This window comes from Mastacembelus armatus, chromosome 6, assembly GCF_900324485.2.
Source record: "Mastacembelus armatus chromosome 6, fMasArm1.2, whole genome shotgun sequence".
NCBI lineage: Eukaryota > Metazoa > Chordata > Actinopteri > Synbranchiformes > Mastacembelidae > Mastacembelus > Mastacembelus armatus.
In genome coordinates, this window is record NC_046638.1 from 23,090,117 (window position 1) to 23,113,178 (window position 23,062).

Sequence of the window (23,062 nt, forward strand, 5' to 3'; positions counted from 1 at the left end):
TATTTTTTATGTCTCTGTTAAAAAAGGTCACAACATAGATTTTAGTCTGAATTATGTTAGAAACCTAGAAAACTTTGAGAAAAGTGTAACATAATAAAATATGTCACTGTGTATGTGTGTGAGTACAAGTGAGTATGTTTCCATTGTATCTTCAGCTGTGCGATGTGCGGTGGGAGGGAAGCTGATTGCATAATCCTACAAACCTCAAAATGGTGCTTGTCAGATTATAATCTGCCCACTCTGTAGATTACTGCACAGATTAACACACAATGAACAGTGGGAAGGTGTGGGAGATAACACCCTCAATTTGTGCGTCATCAGTGTTTGTGTGTGTGTGTGTGTGCGCATCTGTACATTTGTGTTAGAATTTGTGTCAATGCAAATGTGTGCAGCTTTGTGTGTGTGTGTGTGTGTGTGTGTGTGTGTGTGTGTGCGTGTGTGTGTGTTGTAGTTGACATTCTTGTCTTTGTGCTGTCTGTAGTGTGAGAGAAAACACTCACACTCACTTCCACCTTTTCCTATAGCCTGAGGGGTCTAGCATCATATTATGAGTCCTTAGAGGACGAGGGAGGAAAGAACAAGAGGCCGACTACACTTAAGTGGCAGTAGACAGCAGAGACAGAGAGATTTACTTCTCTTATTCCAGCACACAGAGATTTAAAGGAGCTCAGTATGTGATTAAGAGAAACTACTGCTGTAATACTATAATGCTTGAATGTCTGCTGGCAAATGTAACGATTAAGAGTGTGTGTGTGTGTGTGTGGTAACACTTCCTCCGAGAGGCTGTTATTACAGGGTATTTGCACACAGACATATGTGGACGTGTGGCTGTGCTAGTTTCAGTTTGATGAATGCCAAATTTCTCTCAGTTCATCTTTTTTCCCCAGTCTGCCCCGTCTGCTCCTTTTCTCCCCATCCTCATTCCGTCAGCAGCCACACTCAGTGTGTGCGTTTGTGTGTGTGTATGTATGCATGTCCATTCTGTCAGGTTTATGTCTGTTATGTTTCTTAATTAGCTAATAAAGGTCATGGCATCTCTCAGTCAGGAGGGGCCAGCGCATGCAAATGAGCGAGAAGGTCGACTGGCCTCACACTGCCCAAATATGGACACGATCACGCCGCCATACAAATACCTGCAGCTATTAAAATGCAGGCTCTGTACCAACACACACATACACTGAAATAAATATGACTGGTTTACTCAACTGTAATGGTGTTTGTAGATAAACAGCGAGGTTACTCACCATGCACTAATTACTGGCACTGTCTCAAGGAGGGGCAGCATGGCATTTTAGTGGTAGTTGTTACAGGAAACAATTTTATATTGTCTTCTGTGGTTCTTTCAGACTTTCACAGTCACATTCACTCCCATTCATAACCTAACCTGCATATCTTTGTTCTGACATGAGAGAGGAGAGACCTGCGACAAATGTCAGCATGAAGACTCAAAACGCCACTGTTGCTCACACACATTTCAGAAAAATCGTCATCACCTGCTATGAAGAGCAGCGTAGGCAGAACAATTTCATATTCCTGGTGATCCCTCAGTCTGTTAAAAATAATTTGGTGCTCATCTGTATCTGTGTTTGCAACGTAACGTGTGTTGGTGTCAGACCAAGAAACCGTCACGAGGTCATGTTGTTGGAGGGCAATGACAAATGACTTGTTTTGTTTAATTTAAAGGGTTGAGTTTTAGTATTGGTGGGAACTTGGTGTTTTCTTGCCTTTTTCTGTGCTCTGTATGTGCACATTATCATTACAGCGAGGTACACAAGATAAACATGTGCTTACTGCCTTCATTGGAAAGCATCTCTTTTGAATAGTAAAGTGCTTTGCTGACGCTCTTGTCGTCATAACGTGGTGCATGAATGCTTGTGTAGATAAGATAAGAGAGCAGGCACAGATGCTCCAGTGCTGACACAGTCAGCGCTGTAGTGTTGCAGTGGATCTGTTACTGTCTGCTCTTTAGGTCTATCACCTTTCGCAACAGAGCTTGTCTCAGTGTCCTTTAGCCCTAAATCACCGGGCTGTCTCCATGTGTGAAAGCTCTCTCTCCCTCTCTGGGTCTATAACTCATCCTGTCGGTCTGGCTGCTCTCTTTTTCTCTCTCCACCCTCTCACTCACTCTACCTCTCCCATAACTCACTGGGCCTCTCTCCACCTACAACCTGCTCATTCACTCCTCTCTCATTGCTATTCATGATTATATCTTTGTAGTACTTCCCTCCTCTTTCTCACATCTTTTGAGTCACTGTTCTCTTCTCTCTTTCACCTTCTCTTTTTTCCAAATAATTTTTAAATACATTTTTGACATAGCTCTGTTGATATGAGTCACAGGAACATCCCTTCTTGTTGCGCATCTCTCACAAATCCCACCATTCAAAGCTTTCTGTCTGGTGGGAGGTTGTCTGGCTGGTTGCCTGACTTACAACAGACATGGGGTGAGACCCAGTGCATTACACTCCTCTGCAACACAGCCCAACAGAGACCAGACGCTACTGTAAAACTGTGTACTGAATACAAAATGATGCACAGAGGAGGATGATAGACAAAATAGAGCTTAAGTGGAGAGAAAATGATAAACAACACATCACTCTGGGGGCACATCTTCAGTCTTTGAGCTCATTATGTTCATGAGCAAAGATAAATGCAGCCGCATATTAACGTGAGTGGAAACTCTAATAACAGAGATGTGAATTAAAGCCAAACTTTCTCACTTGTGTTGAAAACAGACGAGAGTAAGTATACCTACTATCTAGAGTTGCAGGCTGTTTGGCCTGCAGCATTAAAAATGCAGCTAAGAGCGAGTCAAACTCTGTCAGTGCCATATCTTCGGTGGAGCAGACCTACGTAGGAGATGATAGAGAGAATAGGACTTTCTTTGTTTAGACCTTTTCCTCCCCAACCACCGCCACCTCCTCCTCCACCCTCACTCAGTAAAGTATTTACCCAGAATCTAGCTGTTGTTTCCAACACATGCTCCAAGCCTTCGCTGCCTTAAACAAAAAAAAAATACATTTCATTCTGCATCACCTTCTCAGGAACAGATACACATAAGCAGAATAAAAAATACAAACACTGCTCTGGGAGTTTGTTTTACAGACATCGAACAGTGCATCAAACCTTTCTCTCTTTTAAAAGGCCAGTTTTTTTGCCTTTCTCCTTGACATTAGATCTGTCTGAATTTCAAAGACCCATCTCTTCCCTATGTAATTTTTCTTCCATTTATGCCAGTTATTTCACACCCATGACCCTTACTGCCTTTAAACCAAGAGTCAGCCCTTCCCTACAGCCCTTCCCTACAGCCCTCTGTGACTTTGAATGTCATGATGTTCCAAATGCAAACATGGCTTCTGTCTTCTAAAAGTCTCTGTTTGCCCCCGGGGCTGTTAAGATTTACAGTAGAGCTGTTTTAAGAAGAGTTTTAAAAGGTCTGATTCATAATCACCAAATGTGCCTGCGCCATCTGCAGAATTACAATAACATGCATTTAAATGACTGGACTCAATATCTGTATCTGCTGTATATCACTGCTAGTCATGACTCACACTGCTGGCCCAGCCAAGCTACGCACTTTCTCAGTTTCATGTTAACGTCCTGCAGATTAAGTGGTGGGGTAACCACTGTATCACTGCGGAGCATGTTTCCTACTTGTTTTTCCACACAGACACAATGGAATATAATTAGTTGATAGCTGTTTCACACTAATAAATGCTAACAACGAAGAGTGAGGCCATATGTCATTCGCTGCATTAGCTGCTGTACAGTTTTGTCAGGCAGACTATGTGTGAGCACATTACACACATTAGCAGTGTTTCCATTCTCTATCAGTTTTCTGATTACAATAAATGCTCTCTCGCTTTGTAACGATACGCTTTACAATAATGGGCCATAAATTAATACAGTGCTCAGCAGTAAATACTATTATGCTGTTAGTGTTTGGGGTGTACGTGTGTATATGTGGCTGAATCGGTGGATAATTACTATTCACAAAGGCAGTCACTCTAAGACAACAGCCACTTACTGTCCATTTGTCATCTAGGATCTCAGTGCCCCAAATCCTCATTGATTTCAACAAGGAATCAATAAGTGTATCACTAGCTGTGTCTTACTGCCATTAAAACACACCAGCAGTGGGCTGAATCTCTTTTCTTTAATCTTACAGAAAAGTAGAGCAGGTGTGAAAAGCTTATTAAGGTATAATTCACTGGCGCTCTGGCTTTGTGTTATCACTGAGATCATTTACACACGTGTGACTGTGGAAATGGTGTGAGTGAATGGCAAGGAAGGAGTGTGTGTGTGTGTGTGTGTGTGTGTGTGTGTGTGTGGGTGGGTGTGGGTGTTGGTGGGGGTGCCTCCATATGAAATGTACACGAGGGTGAATCTCGGTGGTGTTAATGGCTTTTTAAATGTCAGGGAAAGTCAGGGAATGATAAAAGGTAGATCTGTTATCCACTGTCCTCATGATCACCGTGGAGCACGCCACCGCTCTCACCTCACTAAGGAGCCTTGGTCTCGGTGTGTGCGTCTGCATGTACGCGTGTGTAGGAGTAGGCCAACTTCCACCCATGCTGATGTCAGCATGATTTATGCACCAATCAGATTAGCTCCGAGAGAGGGGGAATGAGAGAAAGAGAGCGGGGAGGGGGCCATTAGACATTACTTGCTGGTTTATTGTCATGTTTTTCATCTTGTACTTGGATGAATCAGAATCAGGATCTAGTAATAACTAAAAATCACTTTCATTGATGGATTTTTTTGTACTTCACCCAGTGCACGCACTATTATGCATACATGCAGCATATACTCACTCTATTCAGATGAGCACAGAGAATTGTGTAAGTATACATAAGCTGCCCCTGCCAAACAACCCACTACAGCAAATATGATATTTGCAGGGAATATATATTAGAACTATGTGAATTCAGCTGCACTATTTGACAAATATTAAAATATGTAAGAGACAAAGAAAACTACATTTTTAATCTGTTGTTCTTAGTGTTGTTTTCATTCATTTATACAGCACTTTAACAGTACATCACCTTATGATAGACAAGATCAATTAAATAGAACAAAGAGTGCAGAATAATATACAGAAAAAATAAATAATAAAATATTTAATAATAATAATAATAAATAATAATAAATATTTAAAGTAATATATGTTATGAATAAAATGATCCAAATGATCTTTGATTATTCAAAATAACCCTCTACTGCTGTGCATTACATTTGTTAGTTTTTGTAATTTTGTCTATAACAAACATAATAGAGTACATCATGCAGACATATAAGCATTACCCCAATCACAAATAAAACATACAGAATGCATGAGCTGTGAATGTCTAGCAGCTTTCTGGTGGTGACTCAACAGATTTAATGCATCATCAGAGCCACCGTTGTTTCCTGATAGATGTGAACTCTCTCGGCTCAGTTCTCTGTCGACCCTGCTGCTGCTTCAGCTCTGACTTGCTCTGACTCCTGCCATACTTTGAAAGAGACTAAACCTCTCCTGTTTTGTCTCAGCATCCTGCCACACAATCCATGCTCTATAAGACAACCTGTTTGTGTGTGTGGCTCAATGCGAGCGTGTGGTTGTGTGTGTATGTGTGTGTGTGTTTGCCTGGTGTCTTGGCCTGCTCTAACAGAGGGTTGAGTGATGTCACAGCATTTTAATAGAGAGGGAAGCAATTAGAGAGGGGACAGGGCGAGAGGTGGAGAGATGGAGGGGCTGCCAGTGTGACACAGTACGCACAGTTCAAACACACACACACACACACACACACACACTCATTACTAAGGATGAGTTAATTAATTGCACAGTGATTTACGGTACTTGTAATTAATCTCGTGGGTATGTGAGTGTGTTTTTGAGAGGCAATTCGTCTCCCATTCTGTTTTTATTACACACAGTCACTCTTCAGTTGAACACACACTTGTATTCTTTCAGAGTTATGAACCAGTTTTTCACAACAAACATACAGTAGTCTCTTCTTCTTCTGTTGTTGTTACTGATAATCCTGCCAGTGTGCTTAATGACATTTTTGCCTTTTTATTCTTACATTCATTTGTTGTTAACTACATATGTTGCTTTGTATTTTTAGTTCAGGTGCAGTTTTGTATGTTTTAATATTTGTCCATATGGAAAACCTGACTTGATTTTACAGAACTCATGAGCAGCACGGTGGATGAGTGGTTAGCACTGTTGCCTCACAGCAACAAGGTTCCTGGTGTGAAACCCATCAGGGGTCTTTCTGTGTGGAGTCTGCATGTTCTCCCTGTGCTTGTGTGGGTTTTCTCCAGGTACTCTGGTTTCCTCCCACAGTCCAAAAACATGTATGTCAGGTTGATTGGTGACTCTAAATTGCCCATAGGAGTGAGTGTGAGTGTGTGAGGTTGTTTGTCTCTATGTGGCCCTGTGATGGACTGGTGACCTGTCCAGGGTGGACCCCTGCCTTCCACCCAGAGAGAGCTGGGATAGGCTCCAGCAGGTCTCTGTGACCCTGGTTAGGAATAAGGGGGTATAGATGATGGATGGATGGATTTTACAGAACTGACCTCTCTTTGTATAATTGTTACACAAAGGATGAATCAGATTTTATACTTTAAATGACACAGTGAATGTGTGTAATCTACAGTACCCACATGGGAGTTGTATCTCACAGAATAGACAGAAAAAGAGTGGGAACTCACATTATTCAGGTAAATAAATGACAAAAAAGCTATGAGGTCATTGAACTGTTTTTGGTTAAAAGCTTTTCACCTAAACAGCTCAGATTAGCCTGCGCTTTCATTTATTTAACTTAAAGTATGCAGTTATGTCATGTCCCACCAGGAATGGCTTTTACTCCTCCTCACAGCTCTTAGCACATTCCTTTCTTTCTTCTTCAGACTGGTCTAGTTGAAAAATTATGCATGTTATTATATACCTCCTCTACACCATGATCCTTTGGGTTGATCAGCATGTGTGGGAGTGGAGGAACAATTCCAATTTGAAAATGAAACAAATAAAAAGCTGAAGATAGCCGAGTGAGTGATGACGCCGACCATTTGGTAGCACCATAAATCTTCACCTGTCACCACCCCACCCCTGCACACACACATTTAGATATTATGATTTTACCGTGTTTGCATATATGGGCCTAATTTATTAGAATCAAACACCATCAGGCATATTTACAAGCAAGTTCTGGTAGGCTGCCAATAAGACCATTAAGTGCATTGTTGGAGAGTGGTTATATGATCAAATACACAATAGTAATTGTGAGTAGAGAGAGGCCAGAGTGTTTCTCAATGAGGTGATTATCTGTGCGCAGGTTATTGTGCTACTTTGGCCAGACATTTAAATCTGCATTGCACTGTCAATCACCACCTCTGCTGTCATCAGAGTGATGTGTGAAAAAGCAAATGACAACGTTTAAGGTTGATCAGAACAAGAAACAGGCGCAGAAATGCAATTAGTGTATTTGAGAGACAAAAATACTGTATAACAAAATACATTAACGAGATGTCCAAATCTTTCGTATTCCTATTCCTTCACTTCCATTTTTCTTTTCTTTCTTACCTTTTAGTGAGCGTATAGTTTTCAAAAAGTTGCCTGAGTTGATGCACCACACTCGGACATTTCAAAAGCAGACCTGACCAGAGCTGATTCAATTCACAAGCATTATTTTTTCATTTGTGAAAGTTCTTATCGTCTCTTTGTGTGTAGAAATTTGGCTTCCTTTGTTAAAACTAAGCATGTTTTTTTTAATTTCATAATTATACTGTTTAACTGCATGAAGTTTCATATCAGTACTGAACATTTTCAGCCATGTCCAGATCTAGTTGTCTTGCAAACCAACACACCCACAGCATTTGATGCAGTAAAACACCTCAGTTGTGTCACTCAAAATATTCTTCACCAGGGTCTTGATTCAAGAAATTCATGCTTGTTGTGTCTCTACAGACAAACACACATTGTGACGGACAAAAAAGAGACAGAGAAAGCAGGGGTCTGGGGCTAAGTAAGCGCTGCTCCAGGTTATGCGTCATTTACCACAGCTCAATAACAACCTCTCTCTCTGCCCGACACACCTGGTCACACAAAATGACACTCGCTGTCCTCTGAGAACACACAAACAAACACACATACACACAACATATCTCCTTTCACCCTATGGTGGCCTTAACTAGACACATTACATCCCCACTCAACTATCTGCTTGTGACAGATGCATTTATGTAATGGTTTTGATAGGTATTGATTCACACAGCGGAGCCAGTTAAGAAACAGAGAAAAATGAGATTTTAAAATCAACATGGCTGAGGGGTGTGTTTGGTGGAGATGATGCCTAACAAGACGGCGAGTGATCCAGAGAGAAATAGTGTGGGAGAAAAAAAAATGTGCGGAGAGCAGTGAGGTCAGCAGTGACGGCAGAACCTTCAGAAGAAGCAGCTCAGGTGGAAAACTCACACAAAACACACGCTTGATTCACTAAGAAAGTGATGGGACAGATTGAAAACATACATGAACTCACTGTGAGTGTGTGTGACCTTGGCTTGGCCTGGTGGTAAAGTGGGGCATCAAGAGAGTCAGTGTGTGAGCAGCCAAGCGTTCTCCCTCAGATTAGCAGGCTTTATTACTGCCACCAACCACTGGCCTGACAAATCCTCTTATTTCATTTTACCTTCCTTTACCTCTGCCTTGCTCTCTTTTCCTCACTCTTTTATTTCCCTAAAACCTCCCTCCCCCTCTTTTCTCCTGACTCTGCGAAGTGCTGCATGCTTCACCTTGCACCCCGCCTGGCTCGCTCTCAGTTTTCCCTCCCAGTGTAACAGCCCTATTTTCTATTTGCTTAGTGTTCTCTCCTCATTGTCTTTCCATCATCTATACAACTGTGCCTATACCTATACAGCTCCTTTTCTACCTTCCTCCATGTCACATCTTGCTCCGCTCCTCCCTCTATGTCTCCCCTCTCTCCCTCCCTCTCTGTAGTGTGATGAATCTGTAGACAGGGGCTAATAATTGTACTTCAGCCCAAGTGCTCATTTTTCTTTGTGTTTGAAAGCTGTGACAGGCAGGAGCTCTTTTTTCTCCAAACCCCCCCTCCCTATTTCCCTCGCTCTCTCTCTTCTCTTTCTATCCTCACACAATGGGTGAGTAAAATAACTCAGGGTTTACAAGGTCATGCTGTCTAGTGGTGAGGACACGCTGGGGATTTGGGGCTGGAAGGATTTCCTCAAAGGTGCCGTGTTGAGACTTCAATAAAAACAGAGAAAGTTATAGATTGCACAAGCAGATCTACTGGGGGAAATAAGCACATTTGATAGTGAAAAGGCTCACTGAATCACAGCTATCGGGATCCCAATGTTATCAATGCTGCTTCTAAGATTCTATTTAAGAGTATAGAAAAGCCTGAGGGGGAGAGAAATAAAAGCAGCATCTACTCCCAATGTAATTTTACACAATTTTCACCATTTGCAAAGAGAAAAGCATTTTAAATACCACACTTCCTGTCACACAGAACATTCACAACTTATTTACAGAGTGTTAATGTGGAGTGGGCTGCTGTAGTGTGCCAAAGAGTAAAGGATGTCTATTTTAGTGCTGCTCGTTCATTACGTCTCAGATAGAAATGCATCTGGCACAGAGGGATGGGGCAGCCCCGACTGCACTGTTTATCTCTAAACACACACACACACACACGCAAACACACACACACACACACACACACACACATAAGCTCTAATGGTTTTGCCATCCTGTAAGTTAATCAAAATTACATCTTTAAAAATCTGCAAAACATGAGTTATAAATTAAAGAAATGTTATACAAGCATATTACAAGCATATTTTTTATATTAAAATATACTAATTAAGTACAAAAAGAGTCTGGGGAAATGATCAGCAAAATTTTCTTTTGCCTACTATTGTAACATCTATATAATCTCAGGCTCTGTCCAAAACCAGCAGTATGCAAGCAAAGCACATGCGCAGATATTGAAAGGAAATAATATTTTCATCGACTATACAGTCTCACTTTATGAAAATTGATCAGCAGTTTTTAATCGCAGTGTCATCTTCAAAAGAGGGAGATGGAAAGAGAGCACAGGGACGGGAGAATAGGGAGCTTTATTGCCTGCTGTAGTTAGATGGTAAATTTCCTCCTGGCAGATATTTATTGAGTTAGTTGAGTCTAGAGAGAGCTTTAACATTGATTGTGATCATTAAATATATCCGCTTGAAATGGCAACATGGCATTCCCTCAGTCAATGGAGCCAATAGGAGCAGAACAAAGGCACAATCAAATCAATCCTCTCATAATTATTCTTTGAGAGGTGAAATTAATCACAAGAAGAAATAAAAACAATAATGGAAAATGAAATGGTCAGTCGTAAACAATTACTGCCCAAATTGAAATAAACTCAGTGAAGGGAAAAATCAACTGTAAATCCAACTAATTAAAATAACATTCTAATATATATTGGTTATTTGGTTTATACTGGTCTTTGGTTATTAAATTGTCTTGTTTTGTTGTTATAAGAGAGAGATGAGGAGACAGAGAAACAAAGAGAAACAGAAAGTGTGTGTGTGTATGTGCAGGGCCTTGATTGTGGGGTCAAAGGATCAAGGTCCTCCTCTTGTGAGAGCCATGCTTCTCTCTCCGCGCTGCCCGCTGAGAGGAAGTGTAGATTATTGATTAGCTATCAGATGATTCCGATAGCCCCTGATCAATAGGACTTTGTATGAAAGCCAGGCAGGACCCTCCCTCTTCACTCACACCCTTGGATCGGCCACTGTGGTGCCCATCAGTACAGACATCTGGTTGTTTGTTGTTCTCTTGAAGGTTCTCCTTTGTGCCGCAAGTCCGCCCCGCCAATCAAAGTCTTTCTCAAATGCTTGCTTTTCTAACCTATGAGCTTAATTTAACTTAGAATTCACACCTTTATGAATATTGGTGTGTCTTTACTGTCTATGTAAAACAGCCCTTAGTTCATTCTGACATTAGCCAACAAAACTCATGTCTAGCAGGCAGGTACAGGAAGACTTAAGGACTGAAGGAACTGCCATTACACTGAGAAGAAAGAGCAATTAGTAAATCTGGTTTGTTTCCAACATGCTGCCTTCTGCAATGTCAGCATCCATTTCCTGATATTCAGTCACAAACAGTTTATTCCCAGTTTTTTTTCAGCCTCTTTTCATAAGGGGGTAGAGGAGAGGACACACACATTACAAAGGTCTCCTGTGTAAAATCAGGACCATCACAGACGCAGGTTTTGAGACTGCAATGCTGCCGCCATCAATGAGTGAAAAGCACTTTGTCCATTAAGGTAGAAATGCACTATATACTCCATAAGTGCAGTCAATTTATAAAGGGGATAAAAACAAACGCAGCATGGTGGACTAACTAAATAACTTGTTGGGGTTTAGCAACTGACAGAGGGAAGCTAAACACCTGAGGTGCTAAACACTCACTATCAGGGAAATACATCTGTTCAAAGCTGACCCAGGCAGACACTAAAGAGGGAGACATGTGTCAAGGCTCAACAGTCTGAGGAATAAAAATGCACATGGTAAAAATATGCTCTATAAATGATTAACAAGCAGGCAAACTCCCATAGGTGCCAAATTTCCCACAGATAGTTCACCAGGAATAGAAGTGCAATGAATGCCACATGGGGATATCCTCTATCGTTAATATTTTTAAAATGCAGTGGTACGGTACAGTAGCTAACACTGTGTATTAGACAAAAGTATTTTTCTACAGAGGTGAACAAAAACCACAAAAAATAAAAATAAAAACAAGTGTACTCTTAATGTTGATGCAGGTTTCTGCTGCAGTCCTTAGTTATGCACATGTGAGACAGAGTGCTACTGCTGTGTGTGTGTGTGTGTGTGTGTGTGTGTGTGTGTGTGTGTGTGTGTGTTTGTGCTGTATCTGTGTTCGAGGTATGCCCTGTGCTGTGAAAGGACAGTGATAAGACACCTGTACTCTGGGTACTGTACAGCAGGAGATTGGTATCAGTTTATGTGGCGACCATGGCTGTGTAAAAGCACAGCATGTTTCTGACTGAAAACATAGGCAGGACCAAAACAGAGACAGAGTGTAAGGAGTGAGGCAGTAATCCATCCATCCATCCATCATCTATCCCCCCTTATTCTTAACCAGGGTCCCAGGGATCTGCTGGAGCCTATCCCAGCTCTCTCTGGGTGAAAGGCAGGGGTCCACCCTGGACAGGTCACCAGTCCATCACAGGGCCACATAGAGACAACAACCTCACACACTCACACTCACTCCTATGGGCAATTTAGAGTCACCAATCAACCTGACATACATGTTTTTGGACTGTGGGAGGAAACCAGAGTACCTGGAGAAAACCCACACAAGCACAGGGAGAACATGCAAACTCCACACAGAAAGGCCGGGTTGCGAACCGGACAGGACCTTCATGCTTGAGGCAGTAATGTGATAGAAAGTATGTGTGAAATACTGTATGTACATATTTGTGCTTTTCTAAGTGGAGTGGTAGTTTTTGGCAGCTGAGGATCCAACCTGAAAGCTTTATGCTGGGACATAAAGCATGTGACCAAAGCAAAGAGAAAACTAGTCTTATTAAACGTAACGCTAAACATGCTGCGTATGTAAATGCTTCATGCACACATATAACACTTTTCTTCTCAGAAACGTTTCTAATGTCCTTCGTCAGTGTTCAGCCCCCCCCAATTTCCCTGTAAATGAATGGATTTTCTATGACTAAAAGCATTTCACATACAGTTTACTTTAAAGCAGATTTTAATTGAATCATTTACTCTCGTTTGTTTTTGTTTTACAGATATCATGACACTGGAATGCTGATGTTTCAAGAGCAACCTCCGGCACCCAGACTGCCATAAAGCACAATGTCTCAAAACCATCCCACCAGTGACTTCAGGGTCACCAATCGACAGCAAACCCAAAGCCAGAGTTCAATATTAAAATAATGATGATTAAAAAAACAGAAGATTGCAATCAATTATATTCTTCTGCTCAAACAACAAGGGAAGAAACACAGAAATTACAGACTCTGGAAATAAGATTCTCTACAATATACATTTGCTAATCAAACGGACACTGATCATCGTATAAATACCTCCAAATTGTAATTACGACGTACCAGAGTATGGATTATTATTACATAGGTTGAGTCAAATGAGAAACGGAGCAAATATGATGTCCACACCAAACCCCTTTAGCACATGCCCAGAAATCACGATAGTGTAAATATTGTACAGAAAATGAATAAGGACATTGATAAGAAATAAAACTATTGCAGAATAATGTATATAGCCAAAAGAATCATACTTCTAGTGTTTATATATCCATAAGTGTCACATGCCCATTACTCCTTATTTCTTCTGTGCCCCAAAAGATTTAGCACAATGATTAACCAACACTCTCTGTATCTCAATAGGAAACATCAACATCTATGCAGAACTAGACAAGAGGATACTGAATATACAGACATTAATTGGGAAGACATAATAGTTGCCATTTAGTGCACTGTTGCTGGAATCAGATGCATATGCCATAGAGTGATGATGATTGTTAGGAAACCCTGTATTATTAACAAGACAGGTCATTTGCTTTGTTGAACTTTTGTCTTTTAAATAGACTGTCATGAAAAGGAGAAGACGTAAGAGTTATAAAAAGCTGCAGAAACAATACAATCTTAAAGAGACTCCTGAATTCATCCCAAATCTTCTCCTGCCCCCCACACCACCCCCATTGTAAACTACCACCGCAGATCTGAACACGACCCAGTCTTTGATTAATTAATTAGTGTATATGAAACCCCCTCCAGTGCTGTATATCTAGTGTGTTTTATCCTGCATAGTGATGTGACATATCCAGGTGGACCTCCATGATTTGGCAGCTCTCTTGTATAGTGCAGTCAGAGTGCAGTTACCGTTTATTCAGTTCAACCCTAACTGCATATTAATTACCATGATCCACCACTCTCAGCCCTTATACCGGTTTGGTCTAGTCCCCCTACTCCTTCTCCTCTGTCTGTCAGAGAGCCTGTACACCTGCTGACCTCTCTGCAACCAGGCGCTCGCTCAGCTCCCACAGGCTGACGCCGTTGCTCGGGTCCTGGGCCTGGGTGGACGGCAGGCAGCGGAAGCAGTTGTTGAAGTACATGCCGCCTAACCCTTCCAGCTCTGGAGCAACAGCACAGTACACCGTGGTGGCCGCCCCTTGTTGCTGTGGACAGAGAGACACGCAAATGGAGATACGAGTTCAATCATGAGACTGAGACAAGGAGATAGCGTCATCCTGCAGGAGGAGACAAAATACAGAGAACTCATATACTGACACACAGACATCTGGACGTGTCCTGTCCAGGCAAAAAGAGAGAGGATGAGCAGCGAGCATTGCTTCGTTATGTCCTCTGTGAGACACATATGCACAACACAGGCAGACACACACAAACACAAAGAGACAGTAGGACAGAAGGTCCACAGGAAAAAAATAAAAAGACTCCACACGCTGTCTCTCCCTTCCCTTTGCAGCCCATGATGACTGGGTCATAACCCTTACTGTACATATATTTATATACATATATTTATTTATTTATTTCTCTACCCAGCATACACAGAACCTCTGGCTGTATGGGACAATGTGAACACCACAGATGTATAGACTCACAGCGGAAAAGGTGAGAACATGGACAAAAAAAAATGTAACCAGTTCCTTTCTGGATGGGAATCACCAGGGAATCCACAGTTTTTATGTATATTGTATTGTAAGTTTTGATGTCATGGTTATGAATATGTATATTTTCACATGATGTGTATATGATGTTCAGCAAGGCTTTCAAAGTTGGGAGTAAGTACTGGAAATGCTGCAAATGTCAGACAGTTGGTTAGAGATGAGCTATACATTCACATACAATACACAACTACACAGCACAAGGCTTTCCCTCAAGTTCTTTCACAGAAAGTCCTCTCTCATTTTATAGGCCCGTTTAACACTAAAGATCACTCAAGTGTCAGCCCAGAAAATTACTCTGTTTCATGTCGTCTCAAGCCTGTAAAAGTAAAATAGTATTTGGACGCAACCTGCTAAGTTTTCTAATACACCCTGCCCCATCGTCAGTAATTAGTGGGGATATTCTTGGAGGAGGGAGATTTTTGTGACATTTAAAAATGAAAGTTGAAGCTGCAGCAGAATAAACATGTCAGAGAGAATTACACACATAACCCAACTCTTCAAAGAGGGATCTTTCATGTTGCAGCTCCCGCTAAAAGCTGCTGTGACAGCTTCCCTGCAAACGCCGGGGCTGGAGACGACTTCTATACGGTCACATGAAATGCCTCGCCTCTTTATCTCCCAATGAGAGGGAGTAAGAGTGAGATGGGGAGCAGAGAGAGTGAGAGGGAATGCTGATGTGATGACTGAGGTCTGGTGTGTAGCACAGAGCACTGGCTCACACAGAAACAACCCCATACATGCAGTAGGAAAACATGGGAAAGACACAAACATGCATAACAGAGTCACATTACATGCCAACTGTTTGAACGGCTTCCTACAGCAGCTGTGAGACCACAGTGGAATGAATAAAGAAAAAACACATGAATTAGATTCCAAGAAATATTTTTCTCATCAACACACAGAAGCCCACACACACACTTGCACACAACCCCCTCTAAGTTCTAAGTAAACTTCTGCCAGGAGGAGCCACGGCATGTAACGTCGCAGCAGCAGATTGAGCGTCTTTGAAGTGCAGTGTGATGAGAGAGCTGGTAAACAGCAGATGAAAAGGCAGCATCTCTCTGTGTGCTGCTGTCTGTCTCACCTGCCAGTGGGGCGATAACTTCATCCACATCACATGTCACCATATCAAAGGAAGACAAATGCCAAGCAGTGTCTCCAAGTTGCAGGTTCACACGCGCTCAGTTTAAGTCGTCCCCCTCACTTAGGGCATCTGATTTAGCTCATCTGAAAGCTAAATGCTTTTTAAACCCCACTGAAGATTTCAGTTCTGCAGGCTGTAAGATGCTTACGCCCCCTTGAACTTGGTTAACTTTCAGAGCAGTTTGTTTGTGTTCAGTTACCAAACACTGCTCCTGCTGTAAGTTGAAATATTGATAAAGAAAAAAAAACTTTCATTCAATCCAAATTCAGGATGCTGAGTTTATAAAGAAGTTAGAATTTGTTTTTTTTTTTTTTCAAAAAAGACTTTGAAGAAAAAAAAATCCTAGAAAGGCTAGAGTGTGTGTTTCTTTACAGGCGGAAGCAGTACAGTTAGTGGTAGGCGAAGCACTGCATGAACTGTGTGCTGTGTGTCCACCACTGTGCTATCTTACTGCTTTTTAGCTCATCCCCCTCACCACTTGACCCTGTGACCTCTGCAGAAGATAAGGCTGATGAGATTAGGCATTAACTTGCTCACCCACCCGCCACAGCCATCTATCACTGTGTGTGCGTAAGCGTGTTTGCAGACAGAAAGCAAGGGGTATGTGAGGTAGTGGGACATGGAACAAGAGGAGGTGCACAACACAGCTACACACATGCACACATGCATGCCTGAGCATGCGCCTGCATACGAGCACGAACAAAGACACAGATAAACACTTAGGACAGTCTACATGAAAGGTAATGTCACTGAACCAGTGTGCATCATGCACATTTCTGTTTCTAAACCATGTGAAACTGTAGATTATGCCTGTAAATTTAGTTGTCTACAAACTGATGGACTTTACTGTGCGTCTTTCTATCTTCTGCAACTAAATGTGAATCATTACCTTGTGTACAGTAGTTTTAAGAGAAACATCTGTGGTGTTTTAATGTTATTCTCTGCTGTAGAGCTGTAAACTTTGATTTGACTCAGACTTAAATCACAAAGATGAGCACTTGAGACTTGACTTTGACTTGTAACACACTCGGAAGTATCCACCTCAAATACTTCATACTGCGCCCACTGAGTTATCTCCCTAAGAGAAATTGGCACAGACATTTCAGTTACACATTTCTAGCTTTTTCCGTTGAAAAGATAGCCCTGAAATGAATCCTCTGAGTTATGTGCAAGCCTCGATACAGGACTTTACAAAGAGATAAACAGCTTTGCTACTAACAGACTGATCTGGGGAGGGGAGAAGATGGGACAGATGAGGTGCAACAAAACAACCATGAATATTAAATGATCTTCTATGCTAAAAAATCATAAAGATCACAGGCTCACAGCAATATGACAAACCAAAGGAGCAGAACAGTACCAAGTGAGAGCAAATGTTCATTTACTTCTGTAAATATCTGCTTTTGTGGGTAGTAAAAACACACCCAAAAACTGAGGAGATACTTTCAAAATACCCTGCAATAAGCTGACTGTAGACAAGCAGTAGTGAGCATGCACAAAGCCTGGGAACCAATACTACAGCTCTGGAACTGCTCTGGGATTAGATCCAAGTCTTCCAATCTTAGCATTGACTCAATACCCTAGGACCTCATGGACTTGCAATAGAAATGTCCTTGTATAGTGTGACGCAATAATCAGTTGTTGAAAATTTCTTATTGAGCATATTCAAAAGCAAAAATGGTATGTGGGGGAGATGTGATGTTGAGTTAACAGTAATGTTACTTTGCCGTGTTTTGTTCTGTCTCCATCATTATCAAGGTGTACTCAGCCGTAAGAGCTTTCTCTGACCCTATGCATGTGACCCTTCACCTCCACATCTGTAGTTATATCATTGACCTCTCCCTCTAACCTAGATGTAAATAAACCCTGTTCTGTAGAGCAGTCTGTTTTTGGGCCATCTCTGTATATACAAACCTGTAAATACAAACAGCTATGCATGCTGAAAACCTAGCAATTCTTTCAGGTACTTTTATAATCCCCAAATTCTCATATGGCATGTGCTGAAAACTGAATAATTTAAAAAAGCAGAAAAAAAGAAAAGATTAAAATAAAAAAAAGTTTAAAATAACTGAGTTGATAATATTGTCAGGCAATATCCTCTCTTGGACAGTGTGTGTAGAGTCTTCCTGTTTTCTTACTCCTGTGGGTGGTTCTCTTCCTTTGCCTGTCCTTCTGTGTTTCTGCTCACCATCTGTGTCAGTTGTTGTCAGTTGGCATTTGTACAGCAGCGAGGGTTGAGGCAGAGCAGAGAGGAGAGGGGGAGCGTTCACCAGCTGACCTCTGTGATGGCACTCCAATTCAGCCGCAGTGTTGGCAAAACGGACAAAGCCATTTATGGCTGGGACACAATATGAGAAGTTCAGATCCTGGCATGAACCGCAGATCATTACTGAATATGTCCATTCCTGTCATGAGAAGGCCCACTGGTAGGCCCTGAAAACATTTTTGGTCAAAACCAAAAAGATTCCTTTTTTTCAAAAATCATTTTTGTTACTATGCTCAAAGTCTGGCAATCTGTCAATCACAGACAAGCAACATCCTGCAACTTAACTACCCACTGTGTTGCTCTGGAAGATAAACAACAGACAGTCTTACATTTCAGCAGACCAGACAAACTATAGATTATTTTCCTCACCTGGACTCTAAAGGTACCTGTACCTGGTGAATAAAAACGGTTTTCTACTGTCCAATGTGACAAGGCTACAGCATGCATTTAGAAAGCATCTCCTGGCTTGTAGCCCCAGTAAAGGGATCAGGTGGAGTGCAGTTTTTGCCTCAGCCCTCTGCCTAGCATTGTGGACTAGCTATCCTGAAAGTGAGACTCCAAAGGGATTGTGATTCTGTTTCAGGAATGTTTTTTTTCAACCTGTGATGTTAAATAGATGGAGCTGTCTGATTTTTAATCTGTGCTAAAGATATTTTACATTTAATAAATAACCATTGAAATCAAAAGCTTCTCCTGTGTATATCTTATATGCGTACATGTGTGCAGTGCTGTCTTTGCCCAGCGTAACCTCTGAGAGCATGTCAGGCCCATTTGTAGAAGGACTTCTGGGTAACGGGGGTAACCTCAGATGAAAAAGCTGTCCCTCCATTCAGCTTAACCACTCAACCAAGAGGAGAGGAGATTAGCACCTCAAACCTCTCAGCACACACTTCAGAAAACACCCTCACATTCACTCCCCTGACTCTGTGATGACCTCTGTCACTCTGCCTGAGACGGACCAAGGGTCACATTAACAAGTATCAATACTGTGCACTCCATCAGTTTTAGCACACTACTATAATATCAATAAAACAATATTATTAAGGAAAGACATGATTTACTTTCACACACCCAGCAGTATAAAATACAAGTTATAGCCTTTATTCAAGTGGGAGCCATGTCCATAATCTGACTGAAAGCCTTGTCCAGATCTCCAGAGAATGACCAGCTCTTCTCATCACTGGTCTCCCCAGTGATTAGTCTACCCCTGGTCATCTATATGTACTAAACTCTATTTCATACCCTCCATTAGCCCACAGGCTGATGGCTAATACTCACCTATGGGCAGCAAGTTCCCCTGAGGGGCATTAAGGACAGGATGGAAGGACCAGCCTCCTCCCTCCCTCCTTCTCTTTCCATTCGTTCATCATGCCCGCTCAATCTCTCTCTGTCTGTATGCCTTGCCTCCTGCTCCTTCCTCTGCCCCTTTTTTCCATCAACCCTCTGCAGATCACTATTCCCCTGCACCCCCATCCCCCTCTGGCCTCATAACTTACAGGACTGGGCATACAGTGCTGCGGTGGCTGAGGTCTCATGGGTAAACGACCATAGTAGGACCACTTGGAGATAAATGGATCTCTTTCCCTGGAGTCCCAGATCACAGATGAGCCCTGTTCACAATCTTGTTTCTACATAAGTGAATAGAGTGATTTTGTAGAAGATGAGAAGGTAGAAAGAGAAGTATAAACCATGTAGGAGTGACAGGAACACAGCACAGGGCACCACAGAACCCCCAACCCCTGCATTTCCCTTTCTTTCTCCCTGCACCCCCCTCCCTTCATCCCTTTTGTGCCAGATAAGATCAACCAAGTGTCAGTCATCAACAGCCTCCTGTCACACTGCGATTGTTCATGTGTTATGTGTGCACGTATAAACGTGAAGCAACATCACTGCATACATTTAGTGCCTGCGTGTTCAAGGGAACAATAGAAGAGGAAGTGAGGGGCAAGGTGGAAGGAATTCAAAGGACAGGAGGGAGAGGAGGAGGGGAGGCATAAAGATGAGAGGAGAGACAGGAGAAGGAGTAAGAAAGGAAGGAAAGGAGGAGATGAGGGAGCTAGGACACAAGGCATCCAAGGGGAAAACGACGGGATTCAGAAGGACTTGCGCAATGACTGTGAAACTATCTCATTTTTATCTTGTGAGAGGACTTCCGAAGTGATCCGCACAACCTAATTATTTTCCCCTAATAAAAGCAACATATGCTAAGACAATAAAAGGCCTTATTGGACACCTATTCATTAAAGAGGAGCTGTAAAAGGAGCAGGACTCTGGCACAGGGATTAGCTTTTAAAAGGGCTTTTCTCTGGCTGGAAATGGCCTTAGTCTTCCTTTAGCATGCCCATATGGGTGCATAGCCCACCGTAAAATATCTGAATTATACATGAAGAGGCCTGGCTGTTTTATTGGCTGTGATCTGCTTTTTCACTCTCACCTGATTGCATCAGTACATGATACCTCAAAGTTTGGACTGAATCACTCCTTGATCTCATCGACTGTGTACGGTACGAATACTACAAGGTGAGTGAAGAAATGCTCACATGTAAAGTACATATTGCTAACGACAACCATTCAGGAGCAGTAAGATAATCCATAATTCACAAAAGTTGGTTAAGTTAGTAACACCTGGTTGAAATAATGCAAGCTGGTGACTCACGTCTGACAGTTTGACACAGTGAAGTCATTATTCCATATGGTCAATGTACTGTAAGTGTCAGTATGTTTCTATTATGAGCAGAGCAATGCTGTCTCTGTGTCGGTGTGTGAGTGTGTGATGAGCTGGTGTAATAGGGCCACACACAGGTGTGTGTATGCTCACCTCCTCACTGATGCACCAGCTAATTGGTCTCCTGCGGCAGCCTGACATATTCACATCGTCAGAATCTCTCACACACACACGTTCACGTCTTTGCACGTAGCAACACACACATATACTAAATATTGTGCAATAGTTATATTCACATGTATAAAGAATGTGCAAATATGCACATATGTGAAGACACAACCATGCATGCGCCCACGTGCACAGGCAACCCGCAGAGTGTACTTCCAAATGAACTCATTATCACAGTGCTGACTCCAAGTGAAGAATGACAGTCACAGGCTGTTCATACTCTACACACACTCCCATACTGTAAAGGACTGTAAAAGAAAATTAAAAAAACAAACAATAACCAGAGGCATACTATAAAATGCAAGTTACCTAAGACTCAATCAAGTCCAAACTGAGCCCAAAATTCTCCACAGAAAAGGCAGGAGCCCCTGAACTCAGCAAACACAATTCAAACATTTTCTGGCTTTTTGTTATGTTAAATACCAGCGATGATAGCAGCCGTCAGTCCAGCAGCAGACCTGCTCCCAGCTGGTAACAATTACTGAGAACACAATCCAAAACATTACAAGTGGAAAGGAAGCCCTATTGTTCAGCAGAGCAGAGATACGGTTTAAAACTATCATCCAACGCAGGAAGAGGAGATGTATTTTTAGGCAAATGACTGACATGGTTGGGTATAAAAAAAAGAAAAGGTCCAACTGATTGTACAAAATCCAAAATGAAAATGTATTTTTCAAAGATCTTTCCTCCACAGCTGAAATGTTTTTTTATCCTCAATATTTAGTTTATTTCAAATTCTTATATCCAACTCAGGTTCATCTAAAACTGTTGAATATGAAAAAATCTGTTCATATTGTCTGTCCTGCTCATTTAGCCATTCCCACTAACCCACAGTCCTACACCCCCCACTCCACCTCCCCTTAGTGGTGGAGGTCGAGAGAGGGATGTTCTGTTTTAAATAAGAAGGCAGCACTGGCCCATTAAACTCTGATAGTAATGATATTAATTTGGCAGGAACGTGTCATTTTCACAGGAGAGCAACTAACTGAACTGTCATTACACACACACACACACGCTGCCTCATACACGCTGTCACTAGACACACTAGCCTATCCTCACTCTCACACACGCACACGCACACGCACGCACGCACGCACACACACACACACACACACACACACACACACACACACACACACCAGGGACATGTCACAGGAGAGCAGCTAGCAGTAACATTATGAGAGAGTCTGAGAGATCTGCTAATGGGATAGATTAGTGTGCCCTTGGTCACAATGGCTACAGTGGAGTGATGGGAGCTGTGACTTATATCCATGCCCCTCCTCCACCACCTCCTTTTACTCTCCCCTACTAAACTGTTTCTTGCTTCTCTTCCTTTGACTCCTTCTTCCCCTCTCCACTCTGACTCTCCACTCATCCCGTCTTTGTAGGTAAGACCAGCTATGACAAGGCTCCTGGCTGTGTAGTGGGAACCCATGGGAGCAGAAGCTCGTGTTGCAGCTGGGATGTAAAGTAGTAACACATTATCAGAATTGTTTTTTTCTTGTTATGGATCTTTGTTAATGGAGCCTAATGAGCACAGAGGACCTCGCTAATCAATACATGAAAGAAAAGTGATTGAGATCACAAAGTGTTAGTTGTAAGCCGAATGAAAAGCTGTCACAATCAACAAGACTGCAACAAAATACTGTCAATCACTCTTGTCATTTTATAGTTAGAAGCAATAATTTCCACACATCGTTCTTCACTTATGGTCAAGTTCATTTGGTTGAGGCTGGATCATCGGCTCAATGTCAAAGAGAATACATGCAAAGATTGTTTGTATGTTTTCATCTGAGTAAAAAGTAAGAAAATGTGAAACTTAGAGGAAATGGCAGCAAGCAGAGAGAATGGGACTGGTAATGTAACAGTAGGCTCAAAATGTGTTGACTTCAAAGTGAGGCTTGGAAACTACACACTCACTGTCATTGATGTAATTAGAGTCAACTGGTAAACTAGAAAACACTACCAATAAAAAGTCATGGTGAATCATTTCACCTTTAAATGTGCAGACTGAGTGGAGAAGAC

At 41.9% G+C, this 23,062-nt stretch overlaps 2 protein-coding genes across 2 annotated transcripts in view; one reads left to right on the forward strand and one right to left on the reverse strand.

Annotated features, from left to right (window-relative positions):
• Nucleotides 1-14,357, forward strand: part of LOC113132514 (transcription factor Maf-like) — a 43,243-nt gene extending 28,886 nt beyond the window's left edge. The window contains exon 3 of the mRNA XM_026310656.2: nt 12,816-14,357. The gene's annotated coding sequence lies outside the window, so the exon portion shown is untranslated. The remainder of the gene's footprint in view (nt 1-12,815) is intronic.
• Nucleotides 12,758-23,062, reverse strand: part of wwox (WW domain containing oxidoreductase) — a 122,343-nt gene continuing 112,038 nt past the window's right edge. Inside the window, exon 9 of the mRNA XM_026310652.1 lies at nt 12,758-14,224. Coding sequence (XP_026166437.1) covers nt 14,033-14,224 — 192 coding nt within the window. The 3' untranslated portion in view covers nt 12,758-14,032. The remainder of the gene's footprint in view (nt 14,225-23,062) is intronic.